A 19,906-nucleotide genomic window follows, 5' to 3' on the forward strand; every position below is an offset into this window, starting at 1 on the left:
TATCATCAGCAACAGCAAGTGGGTGAAAACCGGGGCTGTGGGAGCTCCTGGCTGGACTCACGGCCGCTGCTCAGGGAGCATCCCCTCCCTCCCCTGGGCTGCACCTTCTTAAGCTGTAAGAGCTTGTGGCTCAGCTGGTAAAGAATCTGCCTGCAATGCGGGAGAGCTGGGTTCGATCCCTGGGTTGGGACGATCCCCTGGAGAAGGGAAGGGCTACCTACTCCAGTATTCTGGCATGGAGAACTCCATGGACTGTATAGGCCATGGGGTGGCAAAGAATTGGACATGACTGAGCGACTTTCACTTTCAAATCAGTCTAAGCTCTTTGCCCACCTCTGACAGCCTGGAATTTCATTCCACATAAAATAAAGAAGGGTAACCCTATTGATGGGGAAAACCCAAATCAAAACACACACACCCCAAGGAGAGATGATTCCAGATTAATCAGTTTTTTTGTTGTCGTCGGTGGTAAATGTCAAAAGCTTTGCAATGACAGGACTGGAGCAAACTTCCTGCAATCTGTCAAGGTTCCACAGGATGTATATACACAATAGGATGTATTTGTACAGAAAGAGGCTTATCGTAAGGAACTGGCTCATGTGATACTGGAGGCTGACAAGTCCTGGGACCTGCAGTGGGTGAGCTGGAGACCCAGGAGAGCTGACGGCCTGACTCCTATCTGAAGACCAGCAAATGGGAAACTCAGGAAGAGCTGGTGTCCAGTCCAAAAAAAAGAGAAAGCCAGTGTCCCAGATCAAGGCCACTGGGGAGGAGAAATCCTCTCTTACTTGGGGGAGAGTCAACCTTTTTGTTCGTTTCAGGCCTTGAGCTGATTGGATGGGGTCCATCTGCTTTACTCAGTCTCCCCATTCAAATGTTCAGTTCAGTTCAGTCGCTCAGTCGTGTCCGACTCTTTGCGACCCCATGAACCACAGCACCCAGCTGGAGCCCCCTCCCTGTCCATCACCAACTCGCGGAGTTCACTCAAACTCATGTCCATTGAGTCGGTGATGCCATCCAGCCATCTCATTCTCTGTCGTTCCCGTCTCCTCCCACCCCCAATCCCTCCCAGCATCAGACTCTTTTCCAGTGAGTCAACTCGTCGCATGAGGTGGCCAAAGTATTGGAGTTTCAGCTTTAGCATCAGTCCTTCCAATGAACACCCAGGATTGATCTCCTTTAGAACGGACTCTCATCTAAAAAAAACCACCCTCACAGACACGCTCAAAACTGTATGGTGACCAAATATCTGGGCCCCACGGCTCAGCCAAATCGACCCATAGAATTAATCATCACACCTCTTCCGAGGCAAGGTTTCAGCAGACGTGGGAGCTGAAGAGTTTCCTCTGGTGGCTGGGACTCCAGGGGCAGAGCTGAAAGGAGCACAGACAGGTTCGCGGCCCAGCTCGGTGACGGGCATGCACATCTTCCGCGTGGCCACAAGGTGGCGCCCACGAACGCAATTCCCTGGATGGAGCCGTGACTTCATTGGCCGGAAAAGGGCTCCAGCTGGGTGCTGTGGTTGGGTTTTGCTCTCAGACTCTAACGCAGGGACTCTGAGCAGGGGTGCAGACCAGCCTTGCAAAAGGGAAGGAGCAGGACTCGGCAGCCCGACAATTCCGTGGGAATCTGGATCCTTCTGCAGGAGCAGCTGGAGGGGGTCCTACTTTCTGGAGCCAGGCATTCACCTCTCTGTGGTTCCCAGAAAGAGCCCAGAGACTCCTCTGCCCGCCTGTCTCACTTTGACACGGGGCATTTGGGGCTGGTGCACAGAGGCTCAGTAATCTGGATACCCCAGGGCTCATAACTGGCTCTCTGTAGCTGTCAAAATGGGTCCCGGTGACTGACCGCACTCTTAAACCCAAAGGCAAGGTCAGAGTGGGAAAGTCTGGTTGCTTCTATTTGAAGAAAGAGAAAGGACGGCTTCTAGGCAGCACTCGGCAAGGAGCAGAATTTTAAAGGGACCGGCCTCCGGTTTTCTCCTGGAAGACCCCAGGAGCCCGGCTGTCACTTGCTGCCAGCTGGCTGGCACTGCTTTGCTGTCCTACGGACACCACAAATGCAGGGTACATCCCCGAGATCGGAACTTGGGCCATGGGTGCCAGCAGCCCCCACCTTGTAATCTGGGTAAAAGGAAAGCAGAAGTGTTAAGTTGCTCAGCTGTAGCCAACTCTGTGACCCCATGGACTGCAGCCCACGAGGCTCCTTTGTCCATGGGATTTCCCAGGCGAGAATGCTGGAGTAGGTTGCCATTTCCTTCTCCTGCAGAACTTCCCAATCCAGGCACCCAACTTGGTTCTCATGCATTACAAGCAGATTCTTTACTGTCTGAGCCACCAAGGAAGTCCAGGTAAAAGGAGGAGATTCCCAATGAAAGAACCAGTGTTACTTTCCTTGTAGTGAAAGCAACCCACCTAAAACCCTAACTAAAAAACAACAACAAACCTTACTGCTGCTGCTGCTGCTAAGTCACTTCAGTCGTGTCCGACTGTGTGTGACCCCATAGACGGAAGCCCACCAGGCTCCCCGGTCCCTGGGATTCTCCAGGCAAGAACACTGGAGCGGGCTGCCATTTCCTTCTCCACAAACCTTACTATCGTAAGATAAAACAGAGACACAGAAGAGCATACATTGAATCCGCGACTTGGTGGAAAGATCGCCCCGCGCCCCCCATAACCTGGGCTGCATCCCTAGATGGAACCATCTCGTGGCTTCGTGCATCTCTAGTTAATACTGTTTGGCCTTGCTTGTTAAGTGAAAATATCTTTAATTTATGGGACTCCCCTACTCCCATTCCTTTCCTCCTCACAATTTATCTGGTGAAGAACCTGAACCTCTTGACTTGTTTCCCGTAGTGCAGTTCAGCTGTTGCCCATCTTCTCTGCTCCCCACAAATCGGCAGCCAGACCCAAAGCCTGGCTCAGGCTTGGACTCACAGGGCTGCAGGTCTCCAGAGGGAGAAAATATGCAGTTGTCTCTGTGATCTTAGCAACTGAGCGCCGAAGGATTGATGCTTTTGAACTGCGGTGTTGAAGAAGACTCTTGAGAGTGCCTTGGACTGCAAGGAGATCCAACCAGTCCATTCTAAAGGAGATCAATCCTGGGTGTTCATTGGAAGGACTGATGCTGAAGCTGAAACTCCAATACTTTGGCCACCTGATGTGAAGAAATGACTCAGTGGAAAAGACCCTGATGCTGGGAAAGATTGAAGGCAGGAGGAGAAGGGGATGACAGAGGATGAGATGGCTGGATGGCATCACCGACTCGATGGACATGAGTTTGAGTGAGCTCCGGGAGTTGGCGATGGACAGGGAGGCCTGGCGTGCTGCAGTCCTTGGGGTCGCAGAGTCGGACATGACTGAGCGACTGGACTGACTGAGCAGCTGAAGATGCTGAACTCTTTTATCTGTTCACTCATGCAAAATGGCGTTATTGTTATCCTCTGACATTAGTTGGCTTGCTTACTTTCATAGGTACTGGTCTCCAGCTTTTGTCCATTTAGGAAAGGCAGGATAAATTCAGCTTGTTTACTTACCAGCTTTCAAAATTGAATGCTTACCGTCCTCCAAAGGGGATCAATTCTATATGAAAATTACTTAGAATTATGAATTCATGGATTTTAACACAGTCAGTGGGTTGGAAGTTGACTGCAATCTAAAGTGTTCTGTTCTATTTATTTGGCTGCACCAGGTCTTAGCTGACATGCAGGACCTTTTTTAGGTGAGGCATAGGAACTCTTAGTTGCAGCACGTGGGATCTAATTCCCTGACCAAGGATGGAACCCGGGCCCCTTGTGTTGCGAGCACAGAGTCTCAGCCAATGGACCACCAGGCAACTCCCCCAAAGTGTTGCATTCTTGACCAGCGAAAGCCTCGTCAGCTCCCGAGCCCTTGTGCGATGACCCTAGTGTCTTTGATCACTTCTTTCCTCTTTGATGAGACGAGATGTCCCTGGCTCATCTTGTAAATTTCCTGTACCAGACCTAAAATCAGCCGTTTCTCCAAGAATGGCCTATTCCTTTAGTGAGGAAAGGTATTGTAAGACCATAATCCAGGTGCTAGGGATTCTCAGTGTTTATGGGTTGCTCACGGTTTCATGCTTACGTGTATTTTCCCCACTATCTGAAAGTACAGTGGTCCTATGAAACCCTTCGTAAGTTGAAATGGCATTAAGGGAAGAAGCAATTACCTTAGGGTATGCTTTGGTAACAGATGCAGAGAATAAACTGAGATAAAGCAGACACTCAGAGACACAGTTCGCAGCTACAGCGGCTGCATGCTGAGATGCCAAGTGTGGTTTCTGGGAAGGAGCTTGGTGGGGGGACCACCTCACTACTCAGGTGCATGCCCTCTGTAAGCACTGCTGCCAAACCAACACCGAACACTGTTTTCACTCTGCCTTTTTTCATGCAAGCAAAAATCCTCTTCGGATGTCTATTACTAAAAATGGGTGTTAATGTAGGTCTTTCATAAAAGCAAAATGGTGTAAAGTGAATTTTGGAAAAGCAGGGGATACCTGTGTGTGCGAACACCCGAGCGTGCTCAGTCACTTCAGTCGTGTCCAACTGTATGACTCCATGGACCTGTAGCCCGCCAGCCTCTTCTGTCCATGGAGATTCTCCAGTAAAGAATCTTGGGAGTGGGTTGCCAGGCCCTCCTCCAGGGGATCTTCCCAACCCAGGGATTGAACGCAGGTCTCCCGCACTGCGGGCGGATTCTTTACGAGTCAATGGGGAAGCCCCTCGAGTGTGTGTACACATTATACATACATGTTACATACATATTCACACGTATGTAACATCAATGTGGATCAATACGTGCTACCACTTGGTGGCCTGATACAAAAACCCACCGCCCACTGTCAGGATGCCTGTTTCTCAGAGGCTCCGAGGACGGGGACGGGCGGCAGGGGACAGCTGCTGCCAGCCCCACCTGCTTTTCATGTTGCTCCAGCCACCACTGTGAGAAGCTGCCGCTACATTAACGGCTTGTCAAGTGGGCCCAGGAGACAGCAGAGCAGGAAGGAATCCGTGGCGAGTCTTCCCTCCCCTCGGGGACAAGCTGGCTGAGTCAGCAGCACTCCCCGGGGTGCTGATACCTGGAGCCTGTCTTGAATGCCGGGGGGAGGGGGAGGGCAGGCTCACAACCCAGGCCTGGCCGCGGGCGTGTGGGCACCTGCAGGCCTTCCCTGCTCCTGCCCTGAGGCCTGGGCGCTCCCTGTGTGCAGGAGCTGGGGACAGGACGGCCCAGGCTTCTGAAGGGCCACACTGGCCACCTGATGAAAGGACCCGTTCTGCTACTACAGAAATCTCCCAGTTTCTTCGGAGGCCTTTTTAAGCTTCATCACAGATGACAAGTGAAAAGGCAAAGTGTCACATGTGTCTGCTTGCCCGTCAACTACATAAACATTTTTGTACAATGAAAAACACTGATTTGCTTTGGCATTCCATGCTAAACTATGTTCAGTTGCATTACGTGTAACGTGGACCTAATCCACCTGATCACGTGTTCTGGCGAGTGTTCTTTAGTCAACAGTTTTAATATTTATGTAAAAGAGAAACACGGTGTCGGGTGTCCAGCCCGAGTTCTGTTTGACTTCCTGGAGTTTGAGGAAACCTGCAGCCTGTTCTGTTGTGTGTGGCGGGGGGGCGGGGGGCACCACTGAGCTGTCCGTACTGAGCCTCCATCCGCACCAGCATCTCCCCTTCCTCTAGTCTCCTAAGAACGTCATACTCTTCGAAGGAGGTTGCCATTCACAATAAGAAAAAAGACTTTTTTTTAAACAGTTCACATTTATTATTGATAACAATAAAAAAATCTTTTAAAGACTATCAGTATTGTATTACCAAGAGTGAGGTAATATGTTTACAAAACATTTACAGAATTTGATACGTAAATAAGGAAATTAGGAAAGAAGGTGAATTAAGACACTAGTAATAGAGGAGAAACCAGAAGGATCGCTAGTGCTGAAAAAAGGTGGAACGGCAGCAGCATGTGAAACAGGGCGCAGGGCACTGATGCAGGGGCGGGACCAACCGCGGACCCCATCTACCGGCCCCACAGCCCCTGCCGAGGAGAACGGGGCGGCGTGGACTCAGGAGGGAACCCTGCAAGGTGTGTGCAAGGATGTGCTTTGAACTCTTAAAGATACAGTCAACTCTGGGGACAAAACAGTGCCACTTCTGAGTCAACTTAAAAAGAACTGGTCCCCAGCCTGGGGGAGGGGGTGGCTGCAATTCAAACAGCTCTACAAACATCCCTGGGCTGAGGTGGACTGTCCAGTGAAGCGTTCTCTTGCAGCTGTCAGCAAAATCGCCATCTGAGACACACAGAGAGAGAGAGGGGGGACCATCCTCAGGTCCTTGGAATCTGGAAACAGGAAGCTCTGACAGGAAGCAGCGCCGACCCACTAACTAGCCCTCCTGTGCTTTCTGGAAACAAGCCTCCAGGTGCCAAGGGGCGGCTGTGCTCCGCACAGGCCCGCGGCCCTGGGAGAGGCGGGAGTATCAGCACGCGGCACCCACCAGCACCGCAGCCGGCGGAGCCCAGCTCCGCCCTTCCCAGCCCTCCTGACCCCGCCCCCGGGCACACCCCGGTCCACACCGCGCCCCACCCACCTAATGCCACCAGGGCAGACTCATAACAACGCAACTCGGGATTTCTGAGGCCACCTCACGCTGAAGATGGCGCCTGGCTCCTGGCCCAGATTCTTAAAAAGCACAGCCTCTGGCACACACTATCACCTGACACGCCTTCACTCTGGAGACGGACCCAAAGCAACAACTGGACAGACTCACAGAAAACCTGCTTTGCCCATAAAAAGCTGAGAAAATGATGGGCCAATAAAAGGTAGACCAGGCTTAGTGACAGGAATCACAAAGAAAAAGTGAAAGCAAACCAACTTCATAATCTGACCTGCTTTAAGACATCGAATCTTCTTACGTGAATTAAGTTTCTACTCACCCCATCCCCCACGCCACACACCCACCCCTGGACACACATGCTCGCGTGCACGCACATCCACAACTTCCTTTCACAAAGAAGCCGGGCTCCCGAGGCCACAGGCGGTCCTGACAGCCACGCGGTGAGAACGCTGTCAGAACGCTATCAGCTGCAGTGAACGCGGGACAGTTTCAAAATGGCAAGTGGGCCTCACTGTCCCTGAAACACCTCCAGTGACAAGAAGGACCACCTGGGCGCTGACACTACCAGGCTGTGAGGGGCCCAGGGAGGCAAGTGGAGAAGGAGCCCAGAAGTAACCCATGCAGGGAGGAAGAAACGCACACCAGGAGGAAGAGGAAGAGGCTTGGCCCATGTTCATGGACAGAGAAAGTCTGCTCTCAAAGTACCAAAAGGTTTGCAGGGAGGAGAGAGAAGATAATGTTTAATGATGGTGTTGTTCTTCCTGGCGTCATGGGGGGTCCCCAAGAGCCCCCAGCATCCACTTTACAAACAGCGGGTCTGTTTGGTCCCAGAGCTGGGTCAGGACACCCACAGGCTCCCTCTGAGTCCTTCCGGTCAGGCGGCGACGACTCGGAGGAACAGGAGCCCGGAGGGCGGTCACTGTCCTTGGAGCGCGCCGACCACCGGCAGGGCGGAGGTGGGGGCCAGCTGCAGGGGGGGTACTGGTTGGCAGCTTCTGCTCCACGGAGGAAGGCGGCTCACCTCGGACGGGCGGTGGAGGGACTTCATCCACTAAGGGACAGTGAGGAGGTGGCTGGAATCGTTTTTTTTGCATCCACATTTGAGACATAGTCAACTCTTAACTGGTGTATAAACTACTTTTCTTTGAAGAGAGCCCTTGTGCTCAGATTGGATTTTGTGCACTCTGTATACAAAATCTATGGCTATTGAGTGAGAGTTACAACTACCTGTTGAGACGGCTTCGGGGACAGTGACTACGTTTACCGTCTGCAGAGCTATCTGCTACCTACAGGGCCAGAGCAGCTCACACAATGTGGCCGCTCAGCAGCGGCGGGCGGCGGTCCGCGGTGGTGGGCCGTCCCCTCCGCGCACTGGGCACTACCTGGAGATCGTGGAGCTGGAGTGGGACTGGCTGGACGAGGTGGTGGCGGCACTGAGCTGCGAGAACCCGCTGTGGCTGGACTCCAGGCTGGTCATGGAGCCTCTGGAAGCAGCATGGGGAGGGGAGGCGTGAGGATGGTGGCTGCTCACTGCCTTCCGGCTGGACCTGCCCCCTCGCTCCCTGCAGTCCCCTATCCCCCGCGTGACACCACGAGCTGCCCCGGCCTGGAACAGGCCTTCCATACCTGAAGTCCTCGGAGCCGATCACCTCGGTGTAGTACATCACTTTGCACTTGTGGGAGGAGACCTGCAGGGAGGCCAGCACATCGTCCACGCGGGGCAGGCTGGTGGCAGCGCAGGCCGGCGTGCTGTGGAACTTCCACTGCAGGATGTAGAATCCTGGCCACCGAGTCACGTGCGAGCCCTGGAGTGAGTTGGGGGGCACAGCTGAGGACCACCTGCTTCCCGGGAACCCCCACAACGGGGACAGACGCCGAGGGGACCACATCTCTGTCCATTTGGATCCAGCATCGATTACCGACCCTCAGTGGGGGAAGGGGGCAGCTACCCTGGTTCGTGATCGGGGCCAGTCCCACGCTGCCTCCAGGGGTGGGCCCTGCAGCCAGGCCCTGCCAGGTGCTGGGGAGGCTCTGGGAGGGACCCTGAGAGGCTGTTGGTCCCCAGGTCCCCACCTGCAGAGGAGGAAGCTGGCGCCCACAGGGTAGGAGCCCCCAGGGAAGTCCTCTGCTTACCCTCGAGGGGTGGGGTCTAAAAAGCTTTCCTAGACCAACCAACACTCTGACGTGCTTCCAGTGACCTTACCAGCATATCCTGGGTTAAAAGGATATCAGTCTAAAGTAGAATGACAATCTGTGAAAACTGCTTTCTCCCCTTATTCTGGAACTAAAGACTGTGTGATACAGCTTCAAACGTTCATTAATTTTAAAACATTACTTCCTTTCAGTGTTTCTAAGACCACCAAAACACTGACAGGCTTATCCCTGAAAAGTGTGAAGGCAGCAAAATCATGCGTCTAATATGAAGGCCAGAAACTCCTGAGAACTACCATTCTGAGCTCAGGCACTCAGAATAACTAGCCAACATTGTAAATGAACTGATGGAACACTGCCAAGAAATGAGAATGCTTGGCAATGACAGTTAACAGTTCCCTATGTCCCTGTTTATTTCACTTCTATTCAGAGTGATTTTCTTGAGGGAGACCAATGCCGCTGGGTCATAGGTCATCTTAGCAGCCGCATGAATCCCAGCTGTGCGTGTGCACTGACTGCCCTCTCCTTCCTTCCGTTTACTTCTGTGAAAACATCTCCAGAAATAATTCATGGCTCTAGACACAAGTCATGGATTCTGCTAAGCTGAGTTCTTCTGAGAATCACTCAGCTTCCTGAATCACCCTGACTAAGAGAACACATCGAACCACCCAGCCACCGCCCTAAGACTTCCTTCTCCAGACAGAAAAGCCGGGCTGTGGCAGGCTCAGGGGACCCTACCTGCACGCTCTCCCCTTCTTTGCAGATCAGAGGCGACTCCACCATGCTGTAGTCCCGGCCCAGCTGCCAGACTCTGTCTATCAGCTGCACGTTGTTCCCTCCTGGGGAAGTGATGCTGTGCGCCCCCAGGGAGTCCTTCTTGGGTGGCTGCGGCGACCGCTTGGAGTGATAGATGTTAAAGACAATGTCCCCTTTGCACACGTCAAAATCCCACGTGATCACCGAAGAGGCGTCCACGATCTGGATGAGAATCTGGAAGGAGAGGGTGGCTGTGTCAGCCTGCCACGGTGAACATGAGCCTCTGAGCTGATGCTGTGGCAGCACGTCCTCACCGTCCCCCAGCTCTCCTCTCAGCTGGGGTGGGGGGTCCCCGCTGCGGGCCTCCTCAGCCAGGCTCTGCACTCAACCAAGCTTTGTGCTCTGTCAGCTCCCCCAGCAGCCTGGGCGTCCCGCACACACACTTTAGACGCTATTCTAAGCTACCGGGTCCTGGCTGTAAGAAAGGCCTTGATACCAAACAGATATAACGCTCAACACCACAGAAGTGGTTCTACGGGCTGCTCTGGGCTGAGGGGCACGGGGAAGGTCCCAGAGTAAACAGCTGGGACGTTCGGAAAGGAAGAACCCCCTCGGGGAGGAGGGGAGGCGAGCATGGGCTGAGGGGCCTCTGCTCGCAGCCACCAGGCTGGGTGGGAAGAGGGAGCCACGTGGCCTGGGTGGGGAAGGCCCCGGGTGTCAAGTGCCAATCTAAAAGCTGAATTTCATGCAGCGCCCATTCAGCTTCCCAGCAGGGAATGATCAAAGTTATAGTTTCCAAAAGATTACTGTGAGAATTAAAACCAGCTGTAGAAAGTTATGTATTCACTAAAAAATCTCAGCAGAAGCCACCCCGCGCCCTACCCGCCCTGGAAGCCGCTCGCTGAGCGCTGCAGGCGGTGTGTCAGCTTCCAGGCCAGCAGTCTCTGGTCTCCCCAGCGCCTTGGCTCTGTAGCTGCACAGACTCTCCCCGAAGAGCAGATTCCACATGCACACGAGCCCTGTCCCAGCACAGAGGCAGCACCAACACCACGGGCTCCATGGGCCGAGCTCCTTGGGACACCAGCCCCTCTGCGGACTGGCTCCTCGCGCCAGCGTTCACTGCAGGGACGAGGAACTCGGTCCCTGTTTCACGAGACCCCGTCCTCGATGTGTGCCCTACTGAAGCCCCAAACCAGAGGCGAAGCTTTCAGTGTTCTGACATAGAAATCCTCTCACAGACAGCCCTGTGACCCACAAGAACACACCACACATTGAGCTCCCAACCCAGGACGACGCGACCGCAAACTAAGCAAAGACGAGAGCTCAGCCTCCTCGAGCCTACTGGCCTCCAAGTAAGAAATTAATACAAGTAATCCTTGAGATGCAGTTGTCTCCCCGCAAAGAGGCTGGGAATAAGGCACCTCAAGTCTGCTGCTGCTCATTCAAACCACAGCATCGTGTCCACACACCCCAGGAGGCGCGGGCGGTGGTGAGGGAGACACTCCAGCCAGGAGGATGGAGGAGCAGCCCAGGGTCAGTTCGGCCAGCTTCAGCCCGGCTGGCAGCTCCATTCCAGGGCCCAATCCCATGACACCACAGCACACGCCTGTGTGAAAACAGGCACAGTCTTGCTCATGCATCACCACAGGACAGCAAGGAGAGAAAACACGTGTGAGTTTCTCCTCACTCCACCAGACTAGAAAAACGGGCAAATTCCTTAAAAAATAATAAATAACCAAACCCAGTCAGGAAAAAACAGAAACTGCAACTGGTCCTGCTGACTAAAAACATTAAATTGAAAAGGTACAAACCTCCCCCCAGGGGGAGACCTGCGAGGTGACCCCGTGTGTCAAGGGTCTCGGGTGAACCGCAGACGCCTGCCTGCTGGGCCCTGATGCGAGAGCCTGCTTGCCAGCATCGACAGCTACCTTAACTGCAGACCAAGTGTCAGCATGACGCTAAAGACCAAGATGGGAAAAAGCATCTGATTCTCCTAAACAACCCCCTACTGGGGAGACCCACAGAAGAACCCCTGTGGGGAGGGGAGACCCAGGCCCCGTGGCTTCAGCCTGGCGCCTACCTCGTGCGGGGCCCCTTTGAAGACGCTGGCAGACTGGTAGATGGTCTCGGTCCAGAGCTTGAGGTCTTCGTTCTCCAGCTCCTCCGCGGTCCTGTACAAGGACTTGGGCACCAGGCCCCCCTCCGGCACCTCACACTGGAAACATAAACACGGCCGTGAGAGCAGTGCCCACAGAGGCCGATTCCGAGAGCCACATGCCAGCCTGACACGCACGACTCCGCGGAGCCGCTTAGGAACTGGGAAACACCAGCCGTGCCGTAAAATACCCTGCACTGCTTAGGCAAAATAACTGAGAAAAACCACTTAAACACATGTGTCTCACTTTAAGTAAATGAGAACAAGCTGAAGCTGATTTGCCACAACATTCACAGTAGTACGTGTGTGGGACAGCATCCAGTTACTGACACTGGTTTACGTAAGAAGCGCCGGGTATTTATATTGTGCTGCAAAGGAAAAATGTTATGTGAAGAAGCGTTTTATTCTCTACAGCTACAGGCATTATTTCTATCATATCCAAGTATGGGCAAGATAAACAATTAAGGGAGAAAGTTTAGTGTCTACTCCAGGTCAAATGATCAGTCCACAACACCAGCCAAAAAACCAATAAAGAGTAGCACCTTTTGAATTTGCTTGAAATAGGCTAAATTAGAATTTGCATTCATGAATGTCCTAATTGACCCGGATATGACGACTTAACCCTCGAGTTCTTAAAATCCAAGCGCTTCCTGTGTTATCTGCCCTGGGAGGTGACCACACAGGGAAGAAGCATGGCCGTCTCCGGTGGGCAGGGCAGCAGGACACAGGGAGGCCGCTGCAGTGACGGTGAGCTGGACGGAGCAGACAGAGGCGAACATGGCCTCCTCAACGCCAGCCCGACGGTGGCACAGGAGAGCAGAGCCAAAGCCTTAAGAGCGAGTGGGAAGACCTCTGCTCTTACGGGGGAGATGTCTGCTTTTATGGGATTCTTACCATTGCGAACACAGCACAGGGGAGTGGAGTCTCCGCCCACTCCAGCCCCACTGCTTTCATCACAAGTGGAACAAGCGACCTCACGGAGTTGTGCTCTGATACACTGCGTCTGTGTGTCTCCACAGATTCGACCCCAAGCTTTAATCTCAGGGGCACTGGGTGGGGGTCCCCTGGCTCACTAGCTCCCTACACTGCACTGTGGTTCCATCTGCGACTCCTCAGAGCGGGACTGAAGGCCTGAGAACTGAGTTCAGCTCCAAACTCCTCTAAGAATCCCCCAAGATCCCCCCAACTTCCCATCAGCAGCTGAACACGTGAGCCAGCCAGGGTGGCCACACCTCCACTTCTCACAGGCTTATTCACTGTGAAGGGGAGTGGACTCAAACTGGCGTCACCTGCCGCATCAGCAGGGCGAGTGGACGGCTCCAGGCTTCTGTTTCCTGGCCCTCACGTCAGGGCGTCCAGCCTCTAGGGCCATATGGTCTTCAAGGAGCTAAACTTCTCTGACTCATCACATGTCCCACTCATCACAGTACTGGGGCAGAAGTGGAGCCATCTGCCTGCTAACCCAGCCACACAGTGTACTTCAAATCCTGCATTATGTAAAAGAGGACAAGCTCCCTTAATTACCCCATTTTAAGATATGTCCCTGACATTGTCCACAGGGCAACCTCTTCGGAGAATCAATTTGACTTTTTAACGTTTTAAAGAAATGCACAGCTGCTCTAAAACGGTTAAAGAATCTAATTCACACAAAGCTGAGCGCATAAAGGAAGCTGCAATCACACTGATTCTAAAACAAGCTCTCATTAGTATTTAACAATGAAGAATGTGTATGTTATCATAAATTACCTAAACGGCTCTGTTTAGTTTAACCCAGGATCAGAGAGATGACAGCCAAAACCCCCAAAACCCCCAAACTGAAAGACAAATAATCCAAACAAAAAGTTCTGAAAATCATTTGTGTCAACCGCACCCACCCTCCCTGCCCTGCTGAGTAGTCAGACGTGTTACCTGCCTACGTACGTACCATGCACTCTCCACTCAGGAAATCCGGAATGATCTCTTTGTCGATGTAATCCAGCAGGCCTCCAGGCCCCTGGTAGTCATTTCCTGCATAAATGAGGAATTTCCTTCTGGTGTTGTCATCAATGAATGGACTAACCTGTAAACAATTAGAAAAGATCATCCAGTTACACTTGCTCTGCTGTCTGTACTTCAAGGGTGAAAATTACACGCCGATAATGGGGGGCGGGGCAGGAATGCAAGTGTGATATGCTCTTGCTGTAAAGTCCAAAGTGTATGACATGAGGACACTCGGGAAAACTTTCCTCCCTTAAATAATCTGAGACGCTTTGATCTCTCCACGCTTGTCCTGTTTCTTGTTAACTAAAGTTACACGACTTGGAGTCACAGACACACACAGGGACATGAACACACGCGTGCGCGCCTCCCGGGCAGTTGCCCACCGCGGAGACCCACCAGCGTCCAAAGCACGGGGAACACCCGGGGGGCGCGCAGGATCAGCAGGCGGCCCAGCGTCTCGGGGTAATTGGCCTCCACCACCTCGATGATGCGCAGCAGGGCCTTCACGCCAGGCCTCCACAGGTGCCGCATGTTCAGCCCCTCCAGGTCCACCAGGCAGGTCCAGGAGCTGCAGGTGAGACGAACACCGTTCAGCGCGTGCAGACTCGGCAAACCACGGCCCAGAGTGACTGGCTTTCCTTTTCTGATGTTCTATACGGTTACTAGTGTCCGTTTCCAAAAATACACTGGGTTTTAAACATTACAGCGTAATGAACTCTACTGCCATCTGCCTGTATTAAGACGTGGGCTGCATGTAGTAGGACCAATCCCTGAAATACCAAAGCCACCAAGGGCCAGGGCACCTGGATCAAAGGTGCGGCTGTCCATCAAGGGAGGCCACGTGCTGCCCTGGACCTGCTGAGCCCCTCTATTGACCCAGCGGGGCGTGTGTACGGTGTTTAAATACTTGTGTGACTGGACAGTGGCATCCTGGTCTTTGATAAACGTTACCGAGTCAAGCACTGCGGCAGGGGCCAGGAACACAGGAGTGAACAAAAGCCCTCAGAGTCCCTGCCCTCCTGGAACTTATGTGCTGGTCAACCACCCAGAACCTTCCCAGGGCCTTCTCTGAACCACTGCACATCTTCAAAACAGTCCACCATAACTCCAAGTTTGGTTTAAAAGCAAAGAATCATTTTTTTCTGCCCCACCTCCTCAGCACCAAAAAAACCAGAGCAAAACCCAAGAAACCGTGACCCTGGACTCCCAAGGACCATGAAACTACCACAGGCCGACCCACACAAGTCCTGGGAGGACAGCAAGTCCTTGGGTAGAAACACCAAACCCCAACAGCCGCCCCTCACAGCTGACTACAGCACCCGTCCCATGCGTTTATCTGCCTTACCTGCTAGGACCCCATGGAAAACTGCAACTACTCAGACTTGGTCCTAAAAACCAAAGTCAAATCTGGCTTTTTAAAAATCAACTAGAAATACGTGACTCCTACTACCAACAAGCTGGGAGGGAGAAGCAGCTACCTGATGGGCCGGCCGAAGACCTTTGTGTTCTCCTCACACCGTCGCAGGCCTTCTTCGTTGATGGAAAGAACCTGTGCATGAGAGCCAGAGACGTTCCCCATCAGTCTGAGGGGCTGACACGCTGCCTCCGGCCGCGTGGGTGACAGCAGCACTGTGTGCCTCAGGGAGGCGTGTCAGCCAGATGTCACCTACGTCCTGACACAGTCGTATGCACAAAGCGTATCACGGGAGCAGCAGCTCACTCTCTCACAGGGCATGGGCGCTGTCCTCTGCGGACCAGGGGACAGCTCCCCGAGATGACAGGGGTGACCGGGCAGGCAGGGAGGTACGACCTGCTGACCCACGTCCAGAGCGAGCGCGTCTGGAGGGGTCGGAGGTGAGTGTCGGCTGAGTGGCAACACTGGGAAGCCTCACACGGCAGCTGAGAGAAAGGGCAGCGTGACAACCGACCTCAAGTCTGGCTGCAGGGACCCCTTCGAGCTGGAGTAACAGGCCCTTCCCCGACACGCGCAGCCCCCACAGACCTGTGTGCACGCATGTGGAAGTGCCCACAGAGGCACACACACAGCGGCGGGCGCCACAGAAGAGGCAACAAAAAGCCCACAGTGGGCAATTCAGGACGATGGCTTCTCCACGTGCCTTTTAAGCAGAACCTTAAGTTCCGCTTGCTTGTTTCTGCTTTAAGGCTAATATTCTTCTCTTCGTGACTGCCCACGCTGTGCAGGCTGGGAGGGGTTGAGGAGACAGGGAAGGGCACTTACAGCCCTGACAAAGGACGCGCAGAGCCAGGACCACGCTGTGCTGGTGCAGAGAGCGCTGCTGAGAGGTCTGATCTGAGGCGGCCCCAGAGCAGAGCGAGGGTGGGGGTGCGGGGGGGGAGACGGCGACCGGCCGGCGCCCCGGCGTCCCCTTGAGCGGCTGTGCCCGTGGCTGTGGTCGTGCTTCCCCACCGTGAAGAACATTTTCTTAAGTTTTGGGCCCTCTTTTGAGTTTGTAAAATTTATGAATAGATCCTCCTTTCTGATTATGAAAGCGACACATGCAGCGGCGTCCTCTCCCACCCCCGCCGACAGGGAAGGAAGTGAAGCCGTGGCGGAGCCCCGTGTGGTCCCCGGGCAGCACTCACGTATCTCAGCAGGGCCTCCTCGCCGAGGGCTCTCACCAGGCCTTTGGTGTCCATCTGTCCCAGCCGGAGCACATAGAGGGGCCGGCCGTCTGCGGGAAGGACAGGCGGCGTGAGCACTGCTCCTGACCCAAACTGGGGGACGGGCGCCCCCGCGGGCCGATGGGGCCCCACGCACTCTCCTGCTCTGGGAAGCAGCAGCTGGCTTCGGCAGTGCCTACAGGAGGCCCACCCGGTCTTTTCCCACCAGAATTGTAAAAGGAGAAAACAAAAGCCAACGAACAGGGCAGGTCATTAGCAGGGCCCTGGAGACGCGCCGCCGGGGTGAGGGGAGCCCCGCAGAGCTCGGCCTCTGGCTCTACCCACGCGCACTGACTGCACCTCCACTGCAGGGCTCGGCGCAGTAACCACTCCGCCTGCCACCAGAACTGAGCCAGGAGGCCTGTCCTGCCAGGCGTCGTGTGCAGAGCAGTCTGATCAGAGGGCCCCACATCCGATCGTTCATTCAGGGACGCTGCTCTTGGTTTACATTTTGTTCACTCCCCAGGTACGGCTAAAAATTCTCCTGCTGTGATGTACAAAACCCAGCTACACGTTGTTACAGATACAGCACGGGTTAAGTCACTGGAAAGTACCTCTACTAGCACTCCACTCGGCCTTCGAAGTTTTTTAAAATAAGTCAAACAAACTCCACCTGATTAAGGAATGAAGTGGAGCAAGCTGCCGGGCGCGGGGAGCAAGTAGCCTGGAAGCAGCGGCCTCAGGCCCTCCCTCTCTACCCGGCGGGGCACCCCCAGGGCAGCAGTGATAAAACAGGCGCCCACTCGCTCGCGTGGGGAAGGGGAGGGACAGCGCCCCCATGGGCCCTGCTCGTCTCAGTGCAGCCCCAATGCAAGGCTCTGGCTACCTTTGTCGTGATGGTGCCAGCCGCCCGCGTAGTAGTCCTGCAGGACCTGGGGGGGGCGCCAGGTATCAAGGATGTAGTCCACTTGGTGCTGCTTGCGCCAAGTCAGAGACTGGCACATGGTCTCCCTGGCCTTGTCAATGTTGAAGTCCCGGGCGCGTAAGAACCGGAGAATATGCTCATCTTTTGGGATCTATTGAGAGAAGGAGATGTCTCTAAGCAATGTGAAAAGTTGCTAAGGGGAAAAAGCAAGTTACCAAGGGAATAAGACTCTAAAAAGTCTCACTTCTTACTGACAGCGAGCTGCATTATTACACTATTTAAAATTAGCCACTACCAGAAATACCTTCCTTAATGCTTTAAAAAATCTGCATTATTAGTCTGAATAATCTGTAGACTATTCCCGTTTTAGTTTCAGCAAAGGAGACTGAAGGCGTAAGTAATTTCTTAAACGCCAGCTGCTTTGACTCACTGAGCTAGCTACCAGCTTCTATGGCCTGTGAAGTTGCCAGTGTATGTATTACATGCAAACAGAACTGTGGGACAGCGCAGTGTTGTTGGTTCTGATGGTGGTGTTGGTGTCCTGACACACCGGAACCTTCTCCAGGTTCCACTCCTGGCAGTTGACAAATTTGACAGGTCTCCCCGAGTCAAACAGGCCAAGACCGTGTCTGGGTCTCCCGTGGGCCGGCTGTCCACGTTCCCAGCCACGTGCCCACGCCACTGGGGCACAGATGAGGGGGCGTGCCGCTGGCCCGAGTGCCCCCTCCTGGGAAAAGAAAGCACCAAGATGGCATGGCCTCCTCTCAGAAAGGACTGCCATTCCATGGGAGTGGCTGGGAATGTCGGTTCCAGAACCAAATGGCCTGGCTTCAAAGCCTGACCCCAGCAGTCACTGGATGTTAAGGCCCCCAGCAAGTTACTGAACCTGTATATGAGCAACAGGGGTGATAGAAACAGCACCAGCTCACAGGGCTGTTGGGAGGGTTTAATAAAGACCTTAGCTCAGAGTCTAGTGCACGGTCAGTGCTCAACAGTGGCAGCTCCGACCACAGCGGGTGTGTTCTTGCGAACAGATACAAACGGTCCTTGGATATCGGACGCTGGAGACCAAGACCAACAGAACTAGACAGCAGGCCAGCGCAGGCGGCCAGGAACTACCCAGACACACGGATCTGCCTCTGTCCCACACGGGTCCCAGTGAGATCACAAAAATTAGATTACAAAAAATCGAATTCCTTATGAGGCTACTTACCAAAAACCTCAAGGTCCAGGTAATTTTAAGATTTTTTTTTTGAAGTGGACCTTTTTTTTAAAAATATTGAATTTGTAACAATACTATTTCTGTTTTATATTTTGGTTTTTTGGCCACAAGGTACATGAGATCTTAGCTCCCTGACCAGTGACAAACCCGCACCAGAAGACAAAGTCTTAACCTTACACTGGACCACCAGGGAAGTCCCAAAGCCCAAACAGTTCTAATCTCTGAATAACCTGTAAACTACTTCCAAACCTTCTGAAAAGTAAAATGAATATTTGTAATTAATTCTTACAATATTGCTTTGTAACTTGATATGTAATTGTTTTTAAGGCCATTCTCTGTAAACATCTACAAATACACAGCTAATTACACACAGCAGGGCGTCCTAACTTGCTACGAAGGACTTAGATGCCCCACACGGGGTCACAGATCCAGTGCCTTTTTGACTGGAGGGACACTCCCACCTACGGCCATCAGGCACATTGACTATAAGTCACTCGAACAGGACCAGGCATCCAAGGTTGAACAACGGCACCCCTGCACGTGTGTGTGGGTGCACACGTGCACGGATGCACACTCGGGCAGATGCTCACTTTGCCCTTGTGGGTCTCCTGGAGCCACTGGCGAAGCCGGATCAGGCAGCTCTCCTGCAGTGGAGTCAGGTCACCCAGGTATCTCTTGATATAGTCTGCGTCTAGTTTGTCTGGAACATAAATTAAGGACATTCTTAACAGTAAGAACACTGGGGCCTGAAGGCTTCCAAACTGCCCCACTTGGTGACGTTCCCACGTGGTCCTGGAGTCTGAGAGATCAATGAGCCATGGGGGGCAGTGGACTCTAACCAGCCACCAAAGGGACCCCCAATGAATGTCTTTAACCCCAGTCACTGCAGAGCCACACAGAAACGTGCGCATTCCAAGACACACCCAGCTGCCACCAGGCCACCTCTATTTGCCAAGTATCAACTCTATTCATGATACCACGGCTGCTATCGATATTTAATAATATTTAATTCAGAGGGCAAAGGTGATAAATGCCAATGATTCAACAGAACTTCGGAGGGCAGAATATTCTTAAACTGTCTTACTTTACAATGTATATGACACTGAGCAATTAAAAAGGGTGGGTGGGTGGATGTGTGTGTGTGGGTGTGGGTGTGTGTGTGTGTGTCACACAAGAAAGGCATGGAGCCTGCCACCTACAGCTGTGTAGTCACTTGGTTCTTCTGAGCCTTAGTTATTAACTCAGTTATAATACAAAGACAAAAGCATTTCTCACCTAAAAGGGACTATTATTAAATGAGCAAACATTCACAAAGTGCTCAGAACAGTGGCTGGCATCTAGGAAGCCGAAAATGGGTATGCTGATGATATAACTGTGTTAACCCTTTTGTGACCATTTTTTAAAAATACTTGTTTCTTCATTCGAAGAAAAAAATAAAACGAATGTGTTATG

General features: G+C 53.1%; 1 protein-coding gene across 3 annotated transcripts in view; it reads right to left on the minus strand.

Annotated features, from left to right (window-relative positions):
* Nucleotides 1-5,771: 5,771 nt before the first annotated feature.
* SEC14L1 (SEC14 like lipid binding 1) overlaps nt 5,772-19,906 on the minus strand; it is a 47,856-nt gene continuing 33,721 nt past the window's right edge. Inside the window, exons 7-17 of one of the 3 annotated variants that reach the window (XM_055408489.2) lie at nt 19,045-19,154; nt 17,194-17,383; nt 16,290-16,378; nt 15,164-15,234; nt 14,082-14,253; nt 13,630-13,764; nt 11,631-11,765; nt 9,533-9,784; nt 8,270-8,448; nt 8,026-8,127; nt 5,772-6,318 (exon numbers count right to left, since the gene is read on the minus strand). In XM_055408489.2, coding sequence (XP_055264464.1) covers nt 6,303-6,318; nt 8,026-8,127; nt 8,270-8,448; nt 9,533-9,784; nt 11,631-11,765; nt 13,630-13,764; nt 14,082-14,253; nt 15,164-15,234; nt 16,290-16,378; nt 17,194-17,383; nt 19,045-19,154 — 1,451 coding nt within the window. In that variant the 3' untranslated portion in view covers nt 5,772-6,302. Of the gene's footprint in view, nt 8,128-8,269; nt 8,449-9,532; nt 9,785-11,630; nt 11,766-13,629; nt 13,765-14,081; nt 14,254-15,163; nt 15,235-16,289; nt 16,379-17,193; nt 17,384-19,044; nt 19,155-19,906 lie in introns of all 3 variants that reach the window. The other 2 variants (XM_055408490.2, XM_088829305.1) reach the window with 2 other exon arrangements.

This window comes from Moschus berezovskii, chromosome 20, assembly GCF_049115385.1.
Source record: "Moschus berezovskii isolate FMDL1 chromosome 20, NW_MosBer_1.0, whole genome shotgun sequence".
Taxonomy (NCBI): domain Eukaryota; kingdom Metazoa; phylum Chordata; class Mammalia; order Artiodactyla; family Moschidae; genus Moschus; species Moschus berezovskii.